General features: G+C 37.2%; 3 protein-coding genes across 3 annotated transcripts in view; 1 reads left to right on the top strand and 2 right to left on the bottom strand.

Moving 5' to 3' along the window:
• si:ch73-60h1.1 (calcium/calmodulin-dependent protein kinase type IV) overlaps nucleotides 1–410 on the bottom strand; it is a 21,765-nt gene extending 21,355 nt beyond the window's left edge. Inside the window, exon 1 of the mRNA XM_055055188.1 lies at nucleotides 1–410. This exon is cut by the window's left edge and continues 310 nt beyond it. The gene's annotated coding sequence lies outside the window, so the exon portion shown is untranslated.
• Nucleotides 160–7,594, top strand: fam174c (family with sequence similarity 174 member C). The gene is given in 5 exon segments (XM_055059161.1): nucleotides 160–518; nucleotides 3,575–3,630; nucleotides 3,633–3,984; nucleotides 6,318–6,440; nucleotides 7,083–7,594. Coding segments are annotated over 5 exon segments (894 nt in total). The 3' UTR covers nucleotides 7,087–7,594.
• A 3,598-nt stretch (nucleotides 7,595–11,192) lies between these two features.
• Nucleotides 11,193–13,215, bottom strand: LOC129376004 (T-cell acute lymphocytic leukemia protein 2-like). Its single transcript, XM_055055394.1, has 2 exons — nucleotides 13,014–13,215; nucleotides 11,193–12,501 (listed from the first exon to the last, which is right to left on the bottom strand). The coding sequence occupies exons 1-2, from the start codon at nucleotides 13,087–13,089 to the stop codon at nucleotides 12,110–12,112; spliced, it is 468 nt and encodes a 155-aa protein (XP_054911369.1). The 5' UTR covers nucleotides 13,090–13,215; the 3' UTR covers nucleotides 11,193–12,109.
• Between the last annotated feature and the right edge of the window lie 4,557 nt (nucleotides 13,216–17,772).

Below are 17,772 nucleotides of genomic sequence, written 5' to 3'. Positions count from 1 at the left end.
GGGACCGTTTAGTCCGTCTGTGACGAGACAAACTGAAGAGGAAAAACAGAACCGAACCGGCCGCTGATGGAGCCGCGTCTTTACGCCGAACCGCAACCAGGACCGGGATGATCCAGGTCCAGTTGTGTGGCAGCTTCCATCGGGCCTCCGACCCGTCAGATGTCGGTTCCGCTCAGTCCATCACCTCCTCCTCCTCCGGCTGGTCAGTCGGTCCGGAGCGCAGCGGCTCCCCGGCGGAGATCCGGCCGAGCAGAGCGATGTCAGCCCCGGGGAGAGGCTGGGTTCACCACGGCGGACGAGCAGCGAACCCCGGGCTGGCTCGGCGCGGGGAGTCGGTGTTCGGATGCTGGAGGTTCTGCTTGTGAGGCACCAGGACCGGACCGCTCCAGATGTCCGCTGGATCTGCGGGAGGAGAGGATGCTGCTGCAGTCTGCATCCCAGCCGACCAATCAGAGCGCTGCACGAGCGCTGGGCCGCGCTCCCATTGGTCCGCAGCTCCGTCAGGCACGAGGCGCTCAGTCAGCAGCCTAAATAAGGAAATAACCCAAATACATAAATGTACATTAGCGTGACATCTGGAGGCTTTGATCCTCTGGGAATCAAACCAGCAACCCTCACGTGGTCACGTGTTCACTGCATGACTCCGTCACTCAGCTGAAACCTTCATCAGCATCAGATGCACTGTAAAACATTACACGTTAATGCAAAAGGTTAAACAGGCCAACTTTCTTATGACTCAGAAATCAAGAAATAAGTTAACATTTATCTTCATATGTGGAATTAAATGTGTACTTTTAATTATAAAACTAATTTAATATTTTAAATATTTTATATTGTCATGTAGAATGCAATTTTTTTATTTAGTCTTTTTTGTAAGAAATTTGACTTTAATTTCATAATTCAGTTTTTTTTGCTTGTTTCGCTTGTTTATATATATATATATATATATATATATATATATATATATATATATATATATATATATATATATATATATATATATATATAAAACAGCAGGGTGCAAGATACTGGCAGGGAAAGCGTACATGGAGCGACATAACCAAGTGGCAGGCATAGTGTACAGAAAACATCTGTGCAGAATATGGACTGGAAACCCCAAGATCAAAGTGGGAAACACCCCCAAAGGTGGTGGAGAACGCCAGAGCTAAGATCCTGTGGGACTTCCAGATCCAGACAGACAAAATGGTAATGGCGAACCAACCAGACATTGTCGTAGTGGATAAACAACAGAGGAAAGCCGTTGTGGTAGATGTAGCAATACCAAGTGATTGCAACATCAGGAAAAAGGAGAAACTGGAAAAATACCAGGGCCTCAGGGAGGAACTGGAGAGGGCCTGGAAGGTGAAGACCACAGTGGTGCCTGTGGTCATCGGGGCCCTCGGGGCAGTAACCCCAAACTGGAGCAGTGGCTACAACAGATCCCAGGAACAACATCAGACATCTCAGTCCAGAAATGTGCAGTCCTTGGCACAGCCAAGATACTGCGCAGAACCCTCAAGCTCCCAGGCCTCTGGTAGAGGACCCGAGCTCAGAGGATAAGAACCACCCGCGGTGGGTGAGAAGGGAATTAATTAAAATTTTATATATATATATATATATATATATATATATATATATATATATATATATATATATATATATATATATATATATATATATATAATGTATCTGAGTATATAGTGAGTATATAGTGTTTGGTTGTTTTCACACGACCTGCTTTAATCCAACTCCAGTCCGTTTGCCTAGAAAGTCCAGTTTGTTGGCGATGTGAATGCAGTGCTAACTCTGAAGTGAACTCTGGTGCAGTTTGAATGGATTTATGAACAGAGACCGCTCCAAAGGCTAGAGGTGGACTACAGCGCAGGGCATTCTGGGTAAATACAACCAAAACAAACATGCCAGGTTAGCGCTAGCGGGAGAAATGGTCTCCAGCGAAAAGGAAGAGAAATCCTACAACCACTAAAATCTCCATTTTTGTTCACATTTTGTGAAGGAAGTTGTGCTCAGCGTTTCCTTCAGCAGATCCTGTTGCAGCGCCCCCACAGGCCAGGAGGGGAACAGGTTGCTGAAAGGTTTACAGTGTGAAAATAAACCGCAGCAGCTGAAAATGTAATAAATGTTGCACTGAGTGTGATCTGATCAAACAACTGGACTTTACTGAAATGAACTGGACTTGTTTCAATGGACTATGGAAACAGTTGAACTGGATAGAAACCAGACATCTGTGTCTTGTGAAAACACAAAGGTCTGAGAAATGTTCTGTGAACGGTCCAGTTCAGGTCTGGTTCAGGGTCCGGTTCAGGTCTGGTTCAGGTCCAGTTCAGGTCCAGTTCAGGTCCGGTTCAGGTCTGGTTCAGGTCTGGTTCAGGGTCCAGTTCAGGTCCAGTTCAGGTCTGGTTCAGGTCTGGTTCAGGGTCCAGTTCAGGTCCAGTTCAGGTCTGGTTCAGGTCTGGTTCAGGGTCCAGTTCAGGTCCAGTTCAGGTCTGGTTCAGGTCCAGATGTGAGCGCGCTCAGTGGCTGTCAGGGCAGCCGCAGCTACAGGATTAAAACCTGCAGACATGAAATCTTTCGGACTTTGAAGTTTATTTCAGTCGCAGCATCACGCCCTGCCGTCTCCATGGCAAAAGCTGTAAAGCTGCTGCTGGTCGTAAATCAAATGTTTTCCAGATCAATTGTTTCTACTAACTTTGCTCTCTGATCAATTTATCGGTAAAATAACTCATATAATCATGTCAAGGTTGTAACATTCAGCAGGTCCCAGGATTTTGGTAATATTTACTTCCATAATAACTTTTGGCAAATAATAAATAAATATTTTGAAACTTCTGTGATTTATTGTTGATGATGAGAGAAATAAACACAGTTAAAGAGTTGCTGGTAAATTCATTTGTTCCCATTTTATGCAGGGGGAACAGATTATTTCCATTCTCTCCTCCCCTCATAACCTCGGGAAATAAAGAGCATTTGTTTCCAAATTCTCAAAAAATGTTATGTAATAGCATGTAGTATATTAGAAATATCCTTAATCCAGTAATCTGACATATTTTACATTAAAACAGGATTTACCAGAAAGTTTACTCCCTCGTCTTTACAGGAATCTTCATTTTTATGTCTTACTATATCAGCAATGAGAAATGAGAAATACAATCAACCTGTCGGAAAACTGTTTGGTGACTGACTTTTATTTCTGTCAGGCTTAAGAGACAAAAGTTGGAAACAAACCAGATTATCTTGTCGTTTCAAATAACAACACAAAACCTCGTTTGTTTATTTATTTGACAGTTTTGTTATTGATTCTTTTCAAACAACAGCTGCCGATTAAACTGAAAGTTAAAACCTCGACTTGATTGTATGTTCACGGCTGCAATACGAACTCCAGACACAAGGGGGCAGAATCTCTTTGTTTACGGTGAAACATCAAACTTCCGAGCTGCCCTGAACGCAACACCCTCCACGTTTTCTCTGACGTCAGCTGTGAGGGGGCGTGGACTTCCTGGTTGGAATTTTACTTTTCTTGTCAACAAAACCTGTGACGAAGTTTCGGCAGTTAAAGCGACGCGTTTACGAGGGAAAGTTCGGTTCTGTTCCGGTACCGGTTCCAGGATCCGAACCGTTTTTCCCCTCCGGTGTGGATCTCGTCTCGGATGTGAAGATGAGTCTCTGGAGAGTTTCCTTGGTGGTGATCGTGGCCGCATGTTGGCTGCTGGTTCTGTCCTCTGGCCAGAACCCCACCAGCCCCACCAGAACCACCGGGACCACCGGAACCGCCAGCAACGCCCAGCCCCCCGTGACCAACTCCAGCCGGCCGAACAGCACGCTGAGCGGCGGCGGAAGCTCCAGGCCGGACGGGGTGCAGCTCCATGATCCATGGAAGGCGGACGCCTCCATGATCAAGCGGGCCCTGTACGTCCTGATCGGCATCACCATCATCGCAGTCCTGTACTTCCTGATCCGGGCCGTGCGGTGAGAACCACGCAAACCCGCATCTGTCACGCAGTTTGGTTCACAACAAAAACTCACTGAGTTTCAACAAAAAGCTTAAAAATGACGAGTTTTAAATCAAACAGCAGCAGAAAAATGATTCACTTTACAAACTCAGTAATGATCACAAATTGGTCATTAAAACTCATAAAACATTTCAGAACAATTTACTGACCCGCAGCAACAATAATAACAAATCAAATAACTGGAGCGACTGTCAACTCCTCTTATCATGACGTCACACAGAGGAGGAAGTACTTCGTTATTATTGGCATTAATATGACAAAAACATAACTAATCACTTCTTTGTTGCTCTGGAGTTTCTATGCTGATGATTTTTTGTAAATCTCTTAAATTGGTATAAAATGCAGCAGCATTTCCCTCCGGCTGCAGCACTGACTCAGCCAGGAGACCCAAACGCTGACTCAGCCAGGAGACCCAAACGCTGACTCAGCCAGGAGGATCCATGTCTGGCTTATGACCTCGTTTTATCTTCTAACTGGTTCTATTGATGCCGTGTCCAGACAGAGGGACAATCAATGGGCCGGTTTGCAGCTTCCTCTGGCCGCAGTGGATCCAGTTTCACAGCAGACAGACGCTCCACTCTGGAGGAGCTGCGCAGCTCCGCTAAATCTTTACAGTCACCTGACCGTACCCGCCTACTTTCACCCCTGGTCATATAATATACTTCATAATTTATGTCCAACAAATTAAACTAACTAATTATGATAATAATGGCAGTGAAATGACAATAATAATCTGTTAATAATAGTAATGAAACAACAGACAGAAGGGAGAAACTCATTATTATACATATTTGTGTTAATTCCCTTCTTCCCTTTATAATGTGAGTGAGATACTTTTGTGTTATGGTGGTTGAAGTTTTGACATTGTTGTAGCTCCATATTCAATCTTTTTCATTGTTTGACTCCTGTTGGTTTTTCTTCACTTTTTTCCTCAAAAACAAAACAGAACTAAAGTCACAGAAAATACTTTCAAATGTTACAAGATAAAATATGCAACAAGAATTTAGTTTAATGAGAAAATAGACATTAAAGAGGAAGAGAAAAAACATAGTTTGCAATTAATGTAACAATCAATAAATTATGATTAATCACTGTTAAACACAATTAATTGCTTCAGCCAAAAAAGAAAAATGCAAATTCCCAATAAAGCGTTTTTTTAATAGAAATAATAATAACTGATATTCAATAACAATTTTTTTGTGTGCGATGAATTTCTGAGTCAAGATGATTTTTCTGACAGGAGACGTTTAATAAACAAACCAGATTTTCTCCTTAATAACATGAAATACTGACACTATGTACGGAGAGCCGTTGGTGCTAAAAGTCTTCCTTCAGCTGCTGAACTTCGTTTTTCACAGAGTTTCCAATAAGAACAGAAATGAATATTCATCAAATCTGAACACAGAACAGCTGATCGACGTTTTAAAGTCACAATGTCGGAAACGTTCTTATTTTTACGATGATTTTGATATTAAAACTAATCAATTATTCAGTCCATTAATTGATTATTTGAACTATTAATCGATTAATCGTACAAAGAAATTGTCACCATCTGCAGTTTTAAGCCTTTTATAGAAAAAACCTTTATATAATAAATATCAACAAACAATGAAATCTTTTTTTAAATAAGAACATTATTGATTATTGAATATTTTAGTGTGCACTTGTTGATTAATTGAATCATTTTTACATTTACTGGTTAATAATTGCACAGCAAATATTCTGCTGTTTTTTATTTCTACAGAATTTGAACTGGATGAAGATGAAACATCCAACATGTTTACAAACTAAATTTGATTTAGTTTGAGTTTTTTCAGCAGTCGATTAATCGTGATTAATCTTCTCATCCCTCATTGTGAGGGAGAGCGAGGCTTTCACCAGAGAACAGGAAGGCTGAATGTTTTTTCCGTTTTGAACTTTCCGTGTCGTTCGGATCAGAAACCAGAACTCCAACGTCCCACACACAATTCTGAACTTTTTGGCAAAATCTAGTCCAGCTTTGATTTGACTTTTCCTCCATTGTTGATCGTTCTGTCAGTTTGTCTGACCATCTGTTCACCTTTCAGTTTCTGTTTCAAATGTTAGAAAGAAAATCACAAAACCACCTGATCAGATGATCAATAAACGATTATTAGCAGTAAAATGATGAGGAAATATAATTTGTCATGTAGATCAGTGAGGAAATTCAGACGTTTAGATGGAAATAAGAAAAAAAACAAATTTCAAACATTTTCTAAACAAAACATGGAAATTTCAGAGTTTCAAATCTCTGACCTTTGACCCTGCCAGCCTGAAGAAGCCGGCCCAGAGGAAGAAGTACGGCCTGCTGTCCAACTACGACGACTCGGTGGAGATGGAGGCGGTGGACAGCGACGGCGACGACACCCTGTACGAAGCCCGCAGCCTGCGCAGGTCAGAGGTCAACACAGGTCAACACAGGTCAACACAGGTCACCGGCAGAAAACATGAAGCGTTTTCTGCTGATGGTCACGATAATAATCATTATTATTCTGAAAGTCAGTGAAGTTAGCGCTGTTAGCAGCATGTCTCTCATTTCCGGCTAGCGTTAGCTTTAGCGTTAGCTGAAGGTCTAAACAACAAAAAAACACATTTTTATATCAATTTGGTTGATTTTCTGTCACAAGATGTTATTTATCGACGTTTCATGTTTTTCCCTCTAAATTCTTTAATAAAGATGGAAAAACTAAATAAATGCTAAACAGAGATTCATGAAGTTATTTGATGATCTTGTAAACGATGCGACATGTTTGAAATATTTCCGTAGCGACTGAGAGGCAGACGGACGACCCCTGAAAAACTTTCTGCATTTTTCCTCTGGATCGATTAAAGTCGATTCTTCTTTTCTCTATCATGTGCCACTGATTCGTCTTCCAGGGGAAAATGGATGAATAAATATATTCTTGTTCTGATACTTTTCTGGAGATTAAAAGCTGTTGGTGTTTCCAGCTGACTGGTCAGAAAACCTGAAGGAGTCGTATCAGTGGAGCTGCTGACCTTTGCCCTCAGGTTGATCAGGTCTTATCTGTTGTCCAGATGAGTTCTGCTGCGCCGGGTCGGACAGATCGGAGCCGCCGCCGCCTGACCGTGTTGATCCAGGACGAACTGGAAGAGGACCAAAAAGCTGCTCAGAGAAGCAGAGCAGGATAATCAATATTTGATCAATATGTTCGGAGCGCTGCTTCCTGGAGCGAGTGGACGCTTTTCCTCCTAAGGCCAAATGTTTTTCTTCTTCTCTGGATTTTCGTTTAGATTATTCCGGATTCCCTGTGTTGTTGGTTTTGCTTTGATTTTGTGCTTTAACTACTGGGAGCTGCCTGCAGGGAGGCGGAGGGCCAGCAGGGGGCAGCAGCGATCTGCCCTGCTGGTAGACTTTAACCCTCCTCCCTGCTGCAATAAACACACAGTGTTTGGAAAACTGCTTGTATTGATTCTAACGATCTAATTTGGAATAAAATAACAATAACTTCTTGGATTTGACATATTTCTACTTTTACTTTTGTTTCCTTTGGGATTGTAATAAAATTTTCTTCTTGTTTTTCATCTTATTCTGTTCATTTTTAATTTTACATTTGTTACTAACAAACATGTTAAAACAAAATGGAAAACTTTCCAGAAATAGAGGAAAAAACACACAAACTCAGGTGATTTTTAAATTTGCAAGAAACTTTAATGTAAAATATAAACTTGCTCTCAAAACGTAAACGACACTTAAATGTAAAAACTAATTAATTTCTATTTTTATATATATATCACCACAGGTTTTAAGTAACTTAAATAATAGTTATTGGATGTACATATTGTCATTATTAAAATAAAATTGGACACAAATATTCATAAAATATATTTAAAGTATAAAACAATGTTTGTAAAAGCAGCAGCTGTTTGTTTGGAAACATTTTTAATAAACATATTTCAGTCTTTGAGTATTAAAATCACAAAAAGTCTGTTTTGTCTTTGTTTTATTTATTTTGGAAATTTTGAAAGATCCTAAAATCTGCTGACGTCATTGATGGAGTTTATGGTCGGTGATGTAATTGCGCCACATTTCCAGCAGGTGTCGCCAGAGCTCCAACTGAAACTGCAGAAAAATCAAATGTTTTAAAAACGTAAAAACAAAATATTTAAACATTAATAGATGCAGTTGCAGCTTTTTGGGTTTTTTTTTATCATTTTCAGTTTTTTTGTAAACTTTTTAATTTTTTTCTGTAAAATGCAATTAGTTAAAAAATTCACAAATAAAAATGGAGTTTAAATGAAAGTTTTAAAATGTTGAATGTTTTTATAAACCATTCTTTCAGAGTTATAAAATTATTTTACATTTCATTTCTACATGTTTTCTAATTTTGAATAGTAAAACTGGTAACATTTAATAATATATAACTAACAAGTAGATTTAAAAAAAATCACATTGATGAGTAAAATCCTGCAAATGTGACAAACTGCAGTGAAATCATTCAGTAAATAAAAGTTTAACATTTTTACTCATTGCTGCAAATTTTACTTGCAGAGAAAGTTGAACATTTTTTAATATTTTATATTGTGTTTAAAAGTGTTTTTTATTTATAGTTTTCATTTATTAGATTTTTAAAATTATTTTGAATTGGTAAAATGTTATAAAGAAAAACTTTTTTTTTTTTGCTTTTTTAAAAAGTGCAAGCAGTTTAAAACTTCAGAAAATAAAAATGAATCAAATGTTTGATACATTTAAGTAAAAATATATGGTTGTGTTGTAAAAGTTAAAAATCTATATTTTTCAGGAAACTACAAGCAATTATTTTGTATTTCAGATTTCCGTTGTTAGATTTTTAAATGAGTAAAATCTGATATTTTATTTTGTTTTTTCTTAAAGTGCAAGTTAAAAGTAATCGACTTTTTAACTTTATTATCAACAAATCAAACTGAGTCTGTAAACCTGCAGTGCTCTGTGATCATCAGCATGTTGTTGACGTTGGCGGCCATGTTGCTGAGGTCAGATAGTGTTCAGTTGGCAGAACCTGAGGAAGGTGATCATTTCCACATGAATGCATCCATTTGTCACCATGACTGGATGCTGCGGTGTGAGAGGCAGCAAAGTGTTTTCCCACAGTGAGGAACACACTCACACACACACACACACACACACACACACACACACACACACACACACACACACACACACACACACACACACACCCTGTAACTAGCTGCTGATGAGTGGGCGTGTCGATGGCGGCTGATAAACATCTGAGGCGACGCAGAGAGACGATAAGGAGACGAAGGATCCCAGAGGAGCTGCTGGGCGTCTCAGTCTCTGTGACAGGAAAGTAAGTACAACCAGGATCCAGCAGCTGGATGAAGGAATGACTTTAATTCATATTTGTCACAATAATTTCCTGGATTGATAGTTTTACCATTTTGTTTTATGAAACGTCAATAAATTTCAAAATAATGGAAAAAATTATTTTTAGTTTTTTTTTACTTTTGGAGAAAAAAATACTTTTAGGAGTATTTTAGTGTACTTTATGTCTTACTTGTTGTACAGTAACTTTATTATGACGTATTTGTTACTGGGTGCTCGACCCCGGGGGTTCAACATGAGGCCCGAGGGCCATTTGTGGCTCATGAAAGCATTTTGATCGGCCCCCAAACCAACGAAAACAACTGATGAATTTTCTGTTCCTCTTTTCATGAGAAAAACCTCAAAGCCGATTTTATGTTTGTATTTTTAAGGATTTATAGAATTTATAAAAATGTTTATTATTGAGCAGGTAAAACAAAACAAAGCAAAAAAAAAATCACAATGAACTAATTTTGTATCTTTAATTTAACAAAATGTGTGGTTTGAACTTTAATTTTCCAGTTTTGTTTTCGGAAACAAAAAGTTGCAGTTATAATTAAAGTTTCATAAATCTTACATTGAAAGAAATAAGTTTAATATTTTGTAATTGTCATTCATGTCAATTAAAATGCAGAATAATTGTCAGAACTTTGTGTTTTGGTCCATCTCCTGATGTAAATCTATAATATTAAATGATTATTGATTATTGATCAATCAGAACTTTGTTCTAAATACTTTTTCACTCTTACTGGTGTAATTGTACTTTTATTTGAAGAAAAGTTTGAAGTAGTTCTACTTTTACTTGCCTCCTGATTTTGACATGTTTTGCGTTAAAAACAGAACCCTGCTGTCCCTGAACGCATCACAAACAGTAAATCTGGTCAGTCGGGACTCTAGTTGGACTATAGTGAAGCAGGAGCCCGGCTGGAGGTGGGAACCGCGGCGCAGCGACCATCACACCGACCCGCTCTGCCCTCCGCTAATTGGATCCGCCCCTCCGCTCCTCTGGGCCGTCAGTGACCTCCCTCTGTCCAGCCCTCTGATTGGCTGAGATGCTTATCAGCTGTAGCGCCATCATCCTTTCACTTGACCTTTTCCTCTTTATTACAGATTAAAAAACGGAGGAAGATCAAAAATTTCAGGCTGTTTTAAAATGATTCAAAACATTCCTGAACGGTTTTGTTTTTGAGGTTTGTTTGTTTGTTTGTTTGTTTGTTTGTTTTGTTTGTTTGTTTGTCTCAGATATGGACACACTGCATAACAAGGACGATTAAGCTAAAATGAAAACATTAATGTAAAATTCAGCTTTTCAACATCATATTGTTCGTTTTATGCACTAATACATAAATGCACATCTTGTAATATTTGTATTTTAATTATCCCATTCTGCTGTAGCCTTCTTTTAATCTGACTATATTTTTGGTTAATAATTTATATATAATTTTGTAATTATGCCTTTATTCTTATTTTTCTCAGAAATTGGTTTTCTTGCTCCATTTCTCTTTAACGCCAGTAACTTCCTCCTGCTGAACAGTGACAGATATTTATTCTCTATTAATCATAGGCATCGTTCCTTTAAAATAAGTAAAATAAAACCAGAATTATTTATTTTTGTTACATGAAAAGCAGATTAAACAGTTACTACATTGGAAAGCATCACTTATTTAATTTCATGTTTTTATTTGTGTTCATAGAAAAAGATCAAAAGCATCAAATCTTAACAGATTTTTCTAACAATAAAAATGAAAAACATGTTTTATACAGAAATTAAAAGTTAAAAAACAGAAAAAGTTCATTTAAAATGAAAGAATTTCACATCCTGAACATGAAAACTCATTTTCTACTGAAACAACAAAGACACTGTAAAAACACAAAATGTTTTTGGTTCCTAATGAAAATATCTCACTAACTTCAAATCAATTTACGAATCACTTTTCAGCCAGAAGTTATTGGTGTTGAAATAAATTCTGATTGTTGACCAAACACTTCAAGTTACTTTCACATTATTTCAGTTAAAACATTTTTCCAATATTATAAATGAAATAATCTACCTGCAGATTCCTTATATTTAACTAATATAAGGAATTATTTACTTTAAAAATCTCATATCTTCCTGAAGTAATTTAGTTTCAGTGACCTTTGAACCAGAAACTAGATAAAAACCACTTGGTTCTATTTTGTGTTTTTGCAGTGTAGATGTGAATGTCACATGGCGTCACTTCTTAAGTTTCTCTGAAACAAAAGGTTGATGATGATGATGATGATGATCGTCATCTTCATCATTTTTAGCCTAACAATCTATAAACTTCGTTGCGTTTCTGTTGACGACGCTGTTACACAATTTCATGTTTGCTGAATAAATTCACTTAAATCAAACTAGACAAAACTCACATTTTGTAGTTTTTTTTTCGTATTAAAATTGTTTCATTTCACAAAACAACGACAGAAACACTGATTCTGGGTCACATGACTAACAACAGGAAGTTACTACTGGAGGAAACGACAAAGGCGACAGGAAGTGGACGGTGGCGCAGCTTCCTGTGTGAACTGACTCACCATGTGATTTTAATTGTGTTCCTTATTTCCACTGGAATTTTAAAATTGTGTTATTTCGACATTAGCGAAATGTTGCTAATGTTGAAATGTTATTCTTCCTACTTTGTGGAAAATCAACAAAGTTTTATGTTCATTTCAAATGGAAATGCAGTTTTTGACATTGATATCCGCACCGAGCCAAAAGTCTTTAACATAGAAGCCAAACACCAGAACTGGTTTCCAGTTCAGCTTCCAGTCTGGGCGGGGTCTGGCCGTCGGCGGGCTCTGATTGGCTGCTCAGCTGCACCTGGTAGCGGTGCAGGTAGCGCTGCTGCTCCAACACGCCGTCCTCTGAGCTCCGGGCCCAGCGGGGCGAAGACGCCCCCTGCAGGCCGCCGCCATCCTGGTCCACCAGCAGCCGGTCCAGGAAGTGGATGTAGCGCAGCGCGTGGCGCAGGATGTCGTTCTTGCTCAGCTTCCTGTCGGGGGGGTGAGTGGGGATGAGGCGCCGCAGCTCGGCGAACGCCCCGTTGACGCTCTGCTGCCGCCGGCGTTCCCGGATGTTGGTGAAGACCCGATGAATGCCCAGAGGTCGCGACCCTGAGGGTCAGAAAACAAACTGAGACAATGTACACACTTAATCAAAATACAAACATTTAATCAAAATATTAACATTTAATCAAAATATAAACATTTAATCAAAATATAAACATTTAATCAAAATATAAACATTTAATTAGGCTGAAATGATTAATTGATGACTGAAGTAATCATCAGTTAGTTTATCAATAACTGGAGTAAACTGACTCCAAAAGCCCAAACGTTTATGAAACATGAAAGTTTTCTAATTATGAAGAGATTCCACAGTAAATGACACGTTTAAGTTTTTAATGGATAAAAATACTTTTCTACTAAAATTTAAGAAGCAAGAAAACCTTCAAATAGCCAAAATATGGAGAGCAGGACAATAATAATAATAATAATAATAATAATAATAATAATAATAATAATAATAATAATAATATGTTCTTTGTTTCTGATTAACTGTTTCGTTTTCAAGCTAAGTTTCATCTTAAAGAACAGATAAAATAAACGGATGTCCGTGAACGCACCACCACTGGTTCCCGTCTCATCCGGACTTCCGCTCCGCTGCAGCGGGACGCAGCAAACTCTGCAGAATAAGAACATCTATCAATGTGAACCATGATAAAGGAAATGCTACAATAACCAAAGCAGAAACTGAAAGTCGCTTCAGAGACTTTATTTCCAGACAGGAAGTTGTTTTTAATGTTTTATGATTTTCATTCTCACCTGGTCTCGCGCAGCATTTCTGTCTCTGGAGGATCTGCAGACAGTCCGGCTTCATCTGAAGCTCCGCTTCGTCTCTGCGTGTTTTTATGCAGCCCGTGGCCCCCCGCGTGGCCCCCCCGCGTGGCCCCCCTGGGGGCCTGGCGTCGTTTCCACGCCGGTACTGGCGGCTTCATTGGATCTCAGACCCCCCCCCCCTCCTCTCCTCCCGCTGGCCGGAAGCAGCACCCCTGGGACCTGCAGCCCTCCTTATTGCTCCCCTTATTGCCCCCCCCACTCCGTCACGACCTCCTGCACGTCGTGCCCCCCTCGCCCCCTCCGTCTTCTGCTCGGGTCAAAGGTCACAAGTGTTTACCTGCCATGTTTTACTTTCAGTTATTGGTTTGTGTCCAGGAATCAATGCTGGTATAGTTAAAGTAACAGTTGCTCTAATTCAACATATTTGTTCTCAAGTAAAAGTGAAAATGATCCATTAGTTACTATTTAAATCTTCAGATGAACCAGAATGAAAAGTTAAGTGGAAATTTTGGTATTTTAAGAACCAAAATGACAATAATTCATATGTGACAAAAATAACAACAAAATCAGAAAAAAGAAAATGTTTCTAAATCAGTTTTATTACAAAACTTGAACACAAACTGAGTCTGGATGATTTTCAGTTAAAACATGTTTGATTTTCATTCTGTGGGTAAAAAATACAGAAATTTGACTCCAGAGCAAAAAAATACTTTAAACCAAAAAGTAAAAGCAAAAAGTGAAAATGCTCAGAAAAACTCATTTTTTCAATGACTTGAATAAATATAACCAGTTACTAAACGGTTCAGTAATTATTACATTCATTTAGCATTAATTCTGACCTCCTGACTCTGGAGGGAAATTTAATATCAGATTTTATATTCTGACTTTTTAACCAAATATTATTTTTGTTCAAGTGAACTCTGTGTTTTTTTATGGAAAATATGTAATAATTCATGTTGATCACATTAAATATTATTTCAGTTTCAGAAGCAAAGTTGAATTTAACTGGAAGCTCATCAGAAATAACATTTAAATAAATGATTTTAACACATTTTATATTTTATAAAAGATTGAAAAACAGAAAACAAAAATTATGATGACATTTTTAAGATTAAAAAATATTTGGGATTTATTTTTATGTTATTTTTGACCTATTTTCTAATCATTAGAGCTCACTGAGCCCTGCACAGCGCCCCCTGGCGGCCTCCACTGACAACCACAGGCTACTGTGGTGATCAGTTATTGATCAGTTCAATAAATTCTGCCATTTATCAGAACTTTGATCAGGTGTTTAAATTCAGTTTCGCATTTATACAGAAAATAATCATCAAGATCTATGGAGCAAAATTAGTGCCGCTTTAAAAAAATCAATAGTCATAATTTTTTCATTATGACTTTAATCTCATAATTTTGACCCAGAATTTGTATTTTTGTCCCAGTGGCTCTAATCCTTTTCCGTAGAAATCAAAGTTCCCACAGATTGATCGAGAGTTAAATATATTTATACTCCAGTAAAACTTTGGCATGAAGTTACTCAAGTACTGAGTAACTGATCAAACTATAAATCATTTAATATTTTAAAATTAAGTCATGAGTTGGACAAAAATATGTTACTTATGTGAATATAAAATACCAAAATTTCAACTTAATTTCATAAATACAAAATAAAAAATAAAAATCAGGCAAAATGTATATTTTTCCAAATCAATTTTTTTCTGTGTAAAACCTGTGAAGCTAATTCTTCATGTTTACCTTCCAGATCATCTGAGTTTTTTACTTAATCAGAAACATCATGGAGAAACTGCAGCCTGCAAACCAACCTCTGTGCAGCTGGCGCCCCCTGCTGGCCGCGCATCCACATGGCGACATGGAGGCGGAGAGCTACGGAGCGTCATCAGTGCCATACGGTTTGTTCAGAGGAGCGGAAAAAAACCAAGGTATTTCAAACATTTTGAAGCTGAAAAGAACAAAAAAAAATTAAAACTGAAATATTGATGTGAAAAAAAAATGTTCAAAGCTACTTTTTCAGATTCAGATAAAATCTTTAATTCAGTTTCAAACTTTTTATCATTTTCAAAAATATTTTTTCAAATCTTTCTTTTATTCCAAATTTTCTTTAGATTTCAAGTCACTTTTGATTCAAATATTTTTATGGTGCTTTTTGTATCCAGTCAAGATTTTTCTGTTTGTTTTGCAATAAAAAGCTGGAAACTTTCTCATAGAGGTGAAACAAAATATCATTTTTTCATGATTTTCTGATTTTTGGAAAATCAAGATTAGAAAATGCAGTACAGTGCTGAGTTGCAGTGATCCATTCCAACCAGCAGGTGGCAGCATAACGTCAAGAATCGACCTGGAATCTGTTCGCTGCTCAGTTCAGTGAAGGAGTTTAAACTTCTGCTCAGTTTTGATCGAGTCGATTTGAATCAAATCAGTTTAATTTTCAGTTTTCTGCAGATGATGACTCAGCATTATTCTAAACATGACAGGAAGGGAACAAGATCAACTTCCTGCTGCTTCCCAGGCTGAATAAACTTCTGTTATTGTTGAAAGATGGAAAATCAGAATAAAAGATTAAATTGTTAAACTGATTTACATGATGAAGGCAAAGAGCTTAAAACTAGAAAACTATGTAGCTAATATTCTATCACAACCGATAATGAGGCTGAAATGATTAATCATTATGAACTAATTATTGAAATAGTCAAATAATTAGGTAATAACTGGTTATACACTCAAAAAAGGCAACACAGAGCATCAATTAAGACAAAAACATATTTTGTATTGGAGATTAAAAAAAAACCTTAATTGTGATTAATGTAATTTTGTTTTCACAAAAATCCACTTTGAATTCACTAAATGAGAACCTCAGCCCTTGTGCAGTCAAAAAAATAAAGAGAAAGTTAATTGTTTTATTTGCATCATTTAATGTGTTTTTGATATTGCTTAAGTAAAAAATATGACGACTTCTTTATCCGATTAATCAATTAATCACCAGAACAATCGATCACCAACATGATCATTTAGTGGGAAAATCTTCAGACATTTTAAGTGAAGAATCTGAGGAACATTTTCAGGAAAACGAAACCAGACTAATCGACTGATCTGGTTTTATATTTGATTAAAACCAAATTTATACAAATTAACCTGAAAATCTTAACATTGCAAAATGAACAGATCGATGCCGTTTTAGTGCAAATACTTTTACAATTGAAATACGACAAAATTAACTTAGAAGTAACTTTTCTGCATCCACAATTTCTTAATATTGATGACAAAGTTCAACAGATGAAAATTTATTGGTTAGATTTGGTTTTTTGCAAAAAACCCTTATTTATGTTATTTAATGAGAATTTTCATCTTTTTTGAATCATTTCTGAAGGTCTTTGCTGAATCTGAGCCTGAAAATCTTCACAATCTGCAGAATAAAAGGTTTAAAAAAATGTATCTAAATAATTTGTGTTGGAGCTGCAAGTAAAAATACTCGATTACTTCCAGTGTGAGAGTTCTGCACACTGATTGGCCGACGGCGGCGCGTTTCCTGGGCGGCGTGCCAAGCTCAACTGGCCTCCAAGCGCTCCGGCCGACCTCATAATGAGATAATGATAACAATATGGCTGAACTGCGGCGCGCTGGAGCGCTGCCACCTTCCCGCTTCTCGCGCAGCGTTCAGGTTTCTCTGTGTGTTCAGGTTTCTCTGTGTGTTCAGGTTTCTCTGTGTTCAGGTTTCTCTGTCTGACTGAGCGGCTGCAGCGGGAAACTCTGAGGAAGATCTGCAGGTGTGAAACGTCTCCACAGTTCAGTGGTGAGTTCAGAGGAAAAACCTTCCTGTTCCTTTAAGATTCATTCAGTTTCTTTCCAGCAGCTGCTTTTTGTTTATTGGTCTAAATGTTCCATTTTAATGTTCAAACTGAGCTTCTCTCTGTTCGTTTGTGTTCAGTTTGTCATTTGTTAACATTTTAAAGTTAACAGTAAATTTTTTTTCATCTAATATTTTGTTCATATTTATAAACTTTGTTTTGCCTAAAAATAGTAATCTATTCTTATTCATGACAATTTTTAAACTTCCAAAATTTTGTTGCTTTATAATTCTAAACTTTTTTTTTTTACCTAAAAATGTAGTTCATATTTATAAACTTCTTTAGATTCAAATATTTGCTTAGCAATGTTTGAAATGCATCTAAATATATTTACCTTAGTTGATCTGGAGTTTTTTCACTGGATTTTTTTGTCTGTATTTTTACAGTTATGGTACAAAAACATAGAGCTTCGTTTTATTTGGGATCTTTTTGAACTTATTGCAGTTACACGTCAATTTTTTAATGTAAAATTTTTGTATCAAAATAAGAAATGCTTATCTTAAACAGTAGCTAATTATCCTAGAAAATTAAAAATTAATCCAGGAAATTTTCACAATTTTATAGATACAATAAAAACAAATTTACTTTAAAAATTTTGTAAAAGAATAAAAATGAAAACTTCAATATTTAGAAGCTAAACGTCTCACAGTTTCAGGTTTAATGAGAAAATATTTCATGTTGTAAC

This window comes from Poeciliopsis prolifica, unplaced genomic scaffold (assembly GCF_027474105.1).
Source record: "Poeciliopsis prolifica strain line A6 unplaced genomic scaffold, Auburn_PproV2 SCAFFOLD002, whole genome shotgun sequence".
Taxonomy (NCBI): Eukaryota; Metazoa; Chordata; class Actinopteri; order Cyprinodontiformes; family Poeciliidae; genus Poeciliopsis; species Poeciliopsis prolifica.
Note: the sequence above shows the minus strand (reverse complement) of the source record. Positions and strands in the feature narration are given on the sequence as shown.

What these genes read in the sequence shown, in the direction of transcription:
- LOC129376004 (XM_055055394.1), bottom strand. Translation starts at nt 13,089, where the DNA reads ATGTTCTTATTCTGCAGAGTTTGCTGCGTCCCGCTGCAGCGGAGCGGA. An exon ending in TGAGACGGGAACCAGTGGTG is followed by an intron (nt 12,502 to 13,013) that starts GTGCGTTCACGG and finishes TCTGACCCTCAG; the next exon opens with GGTCGCGACCTCTGGGCATT.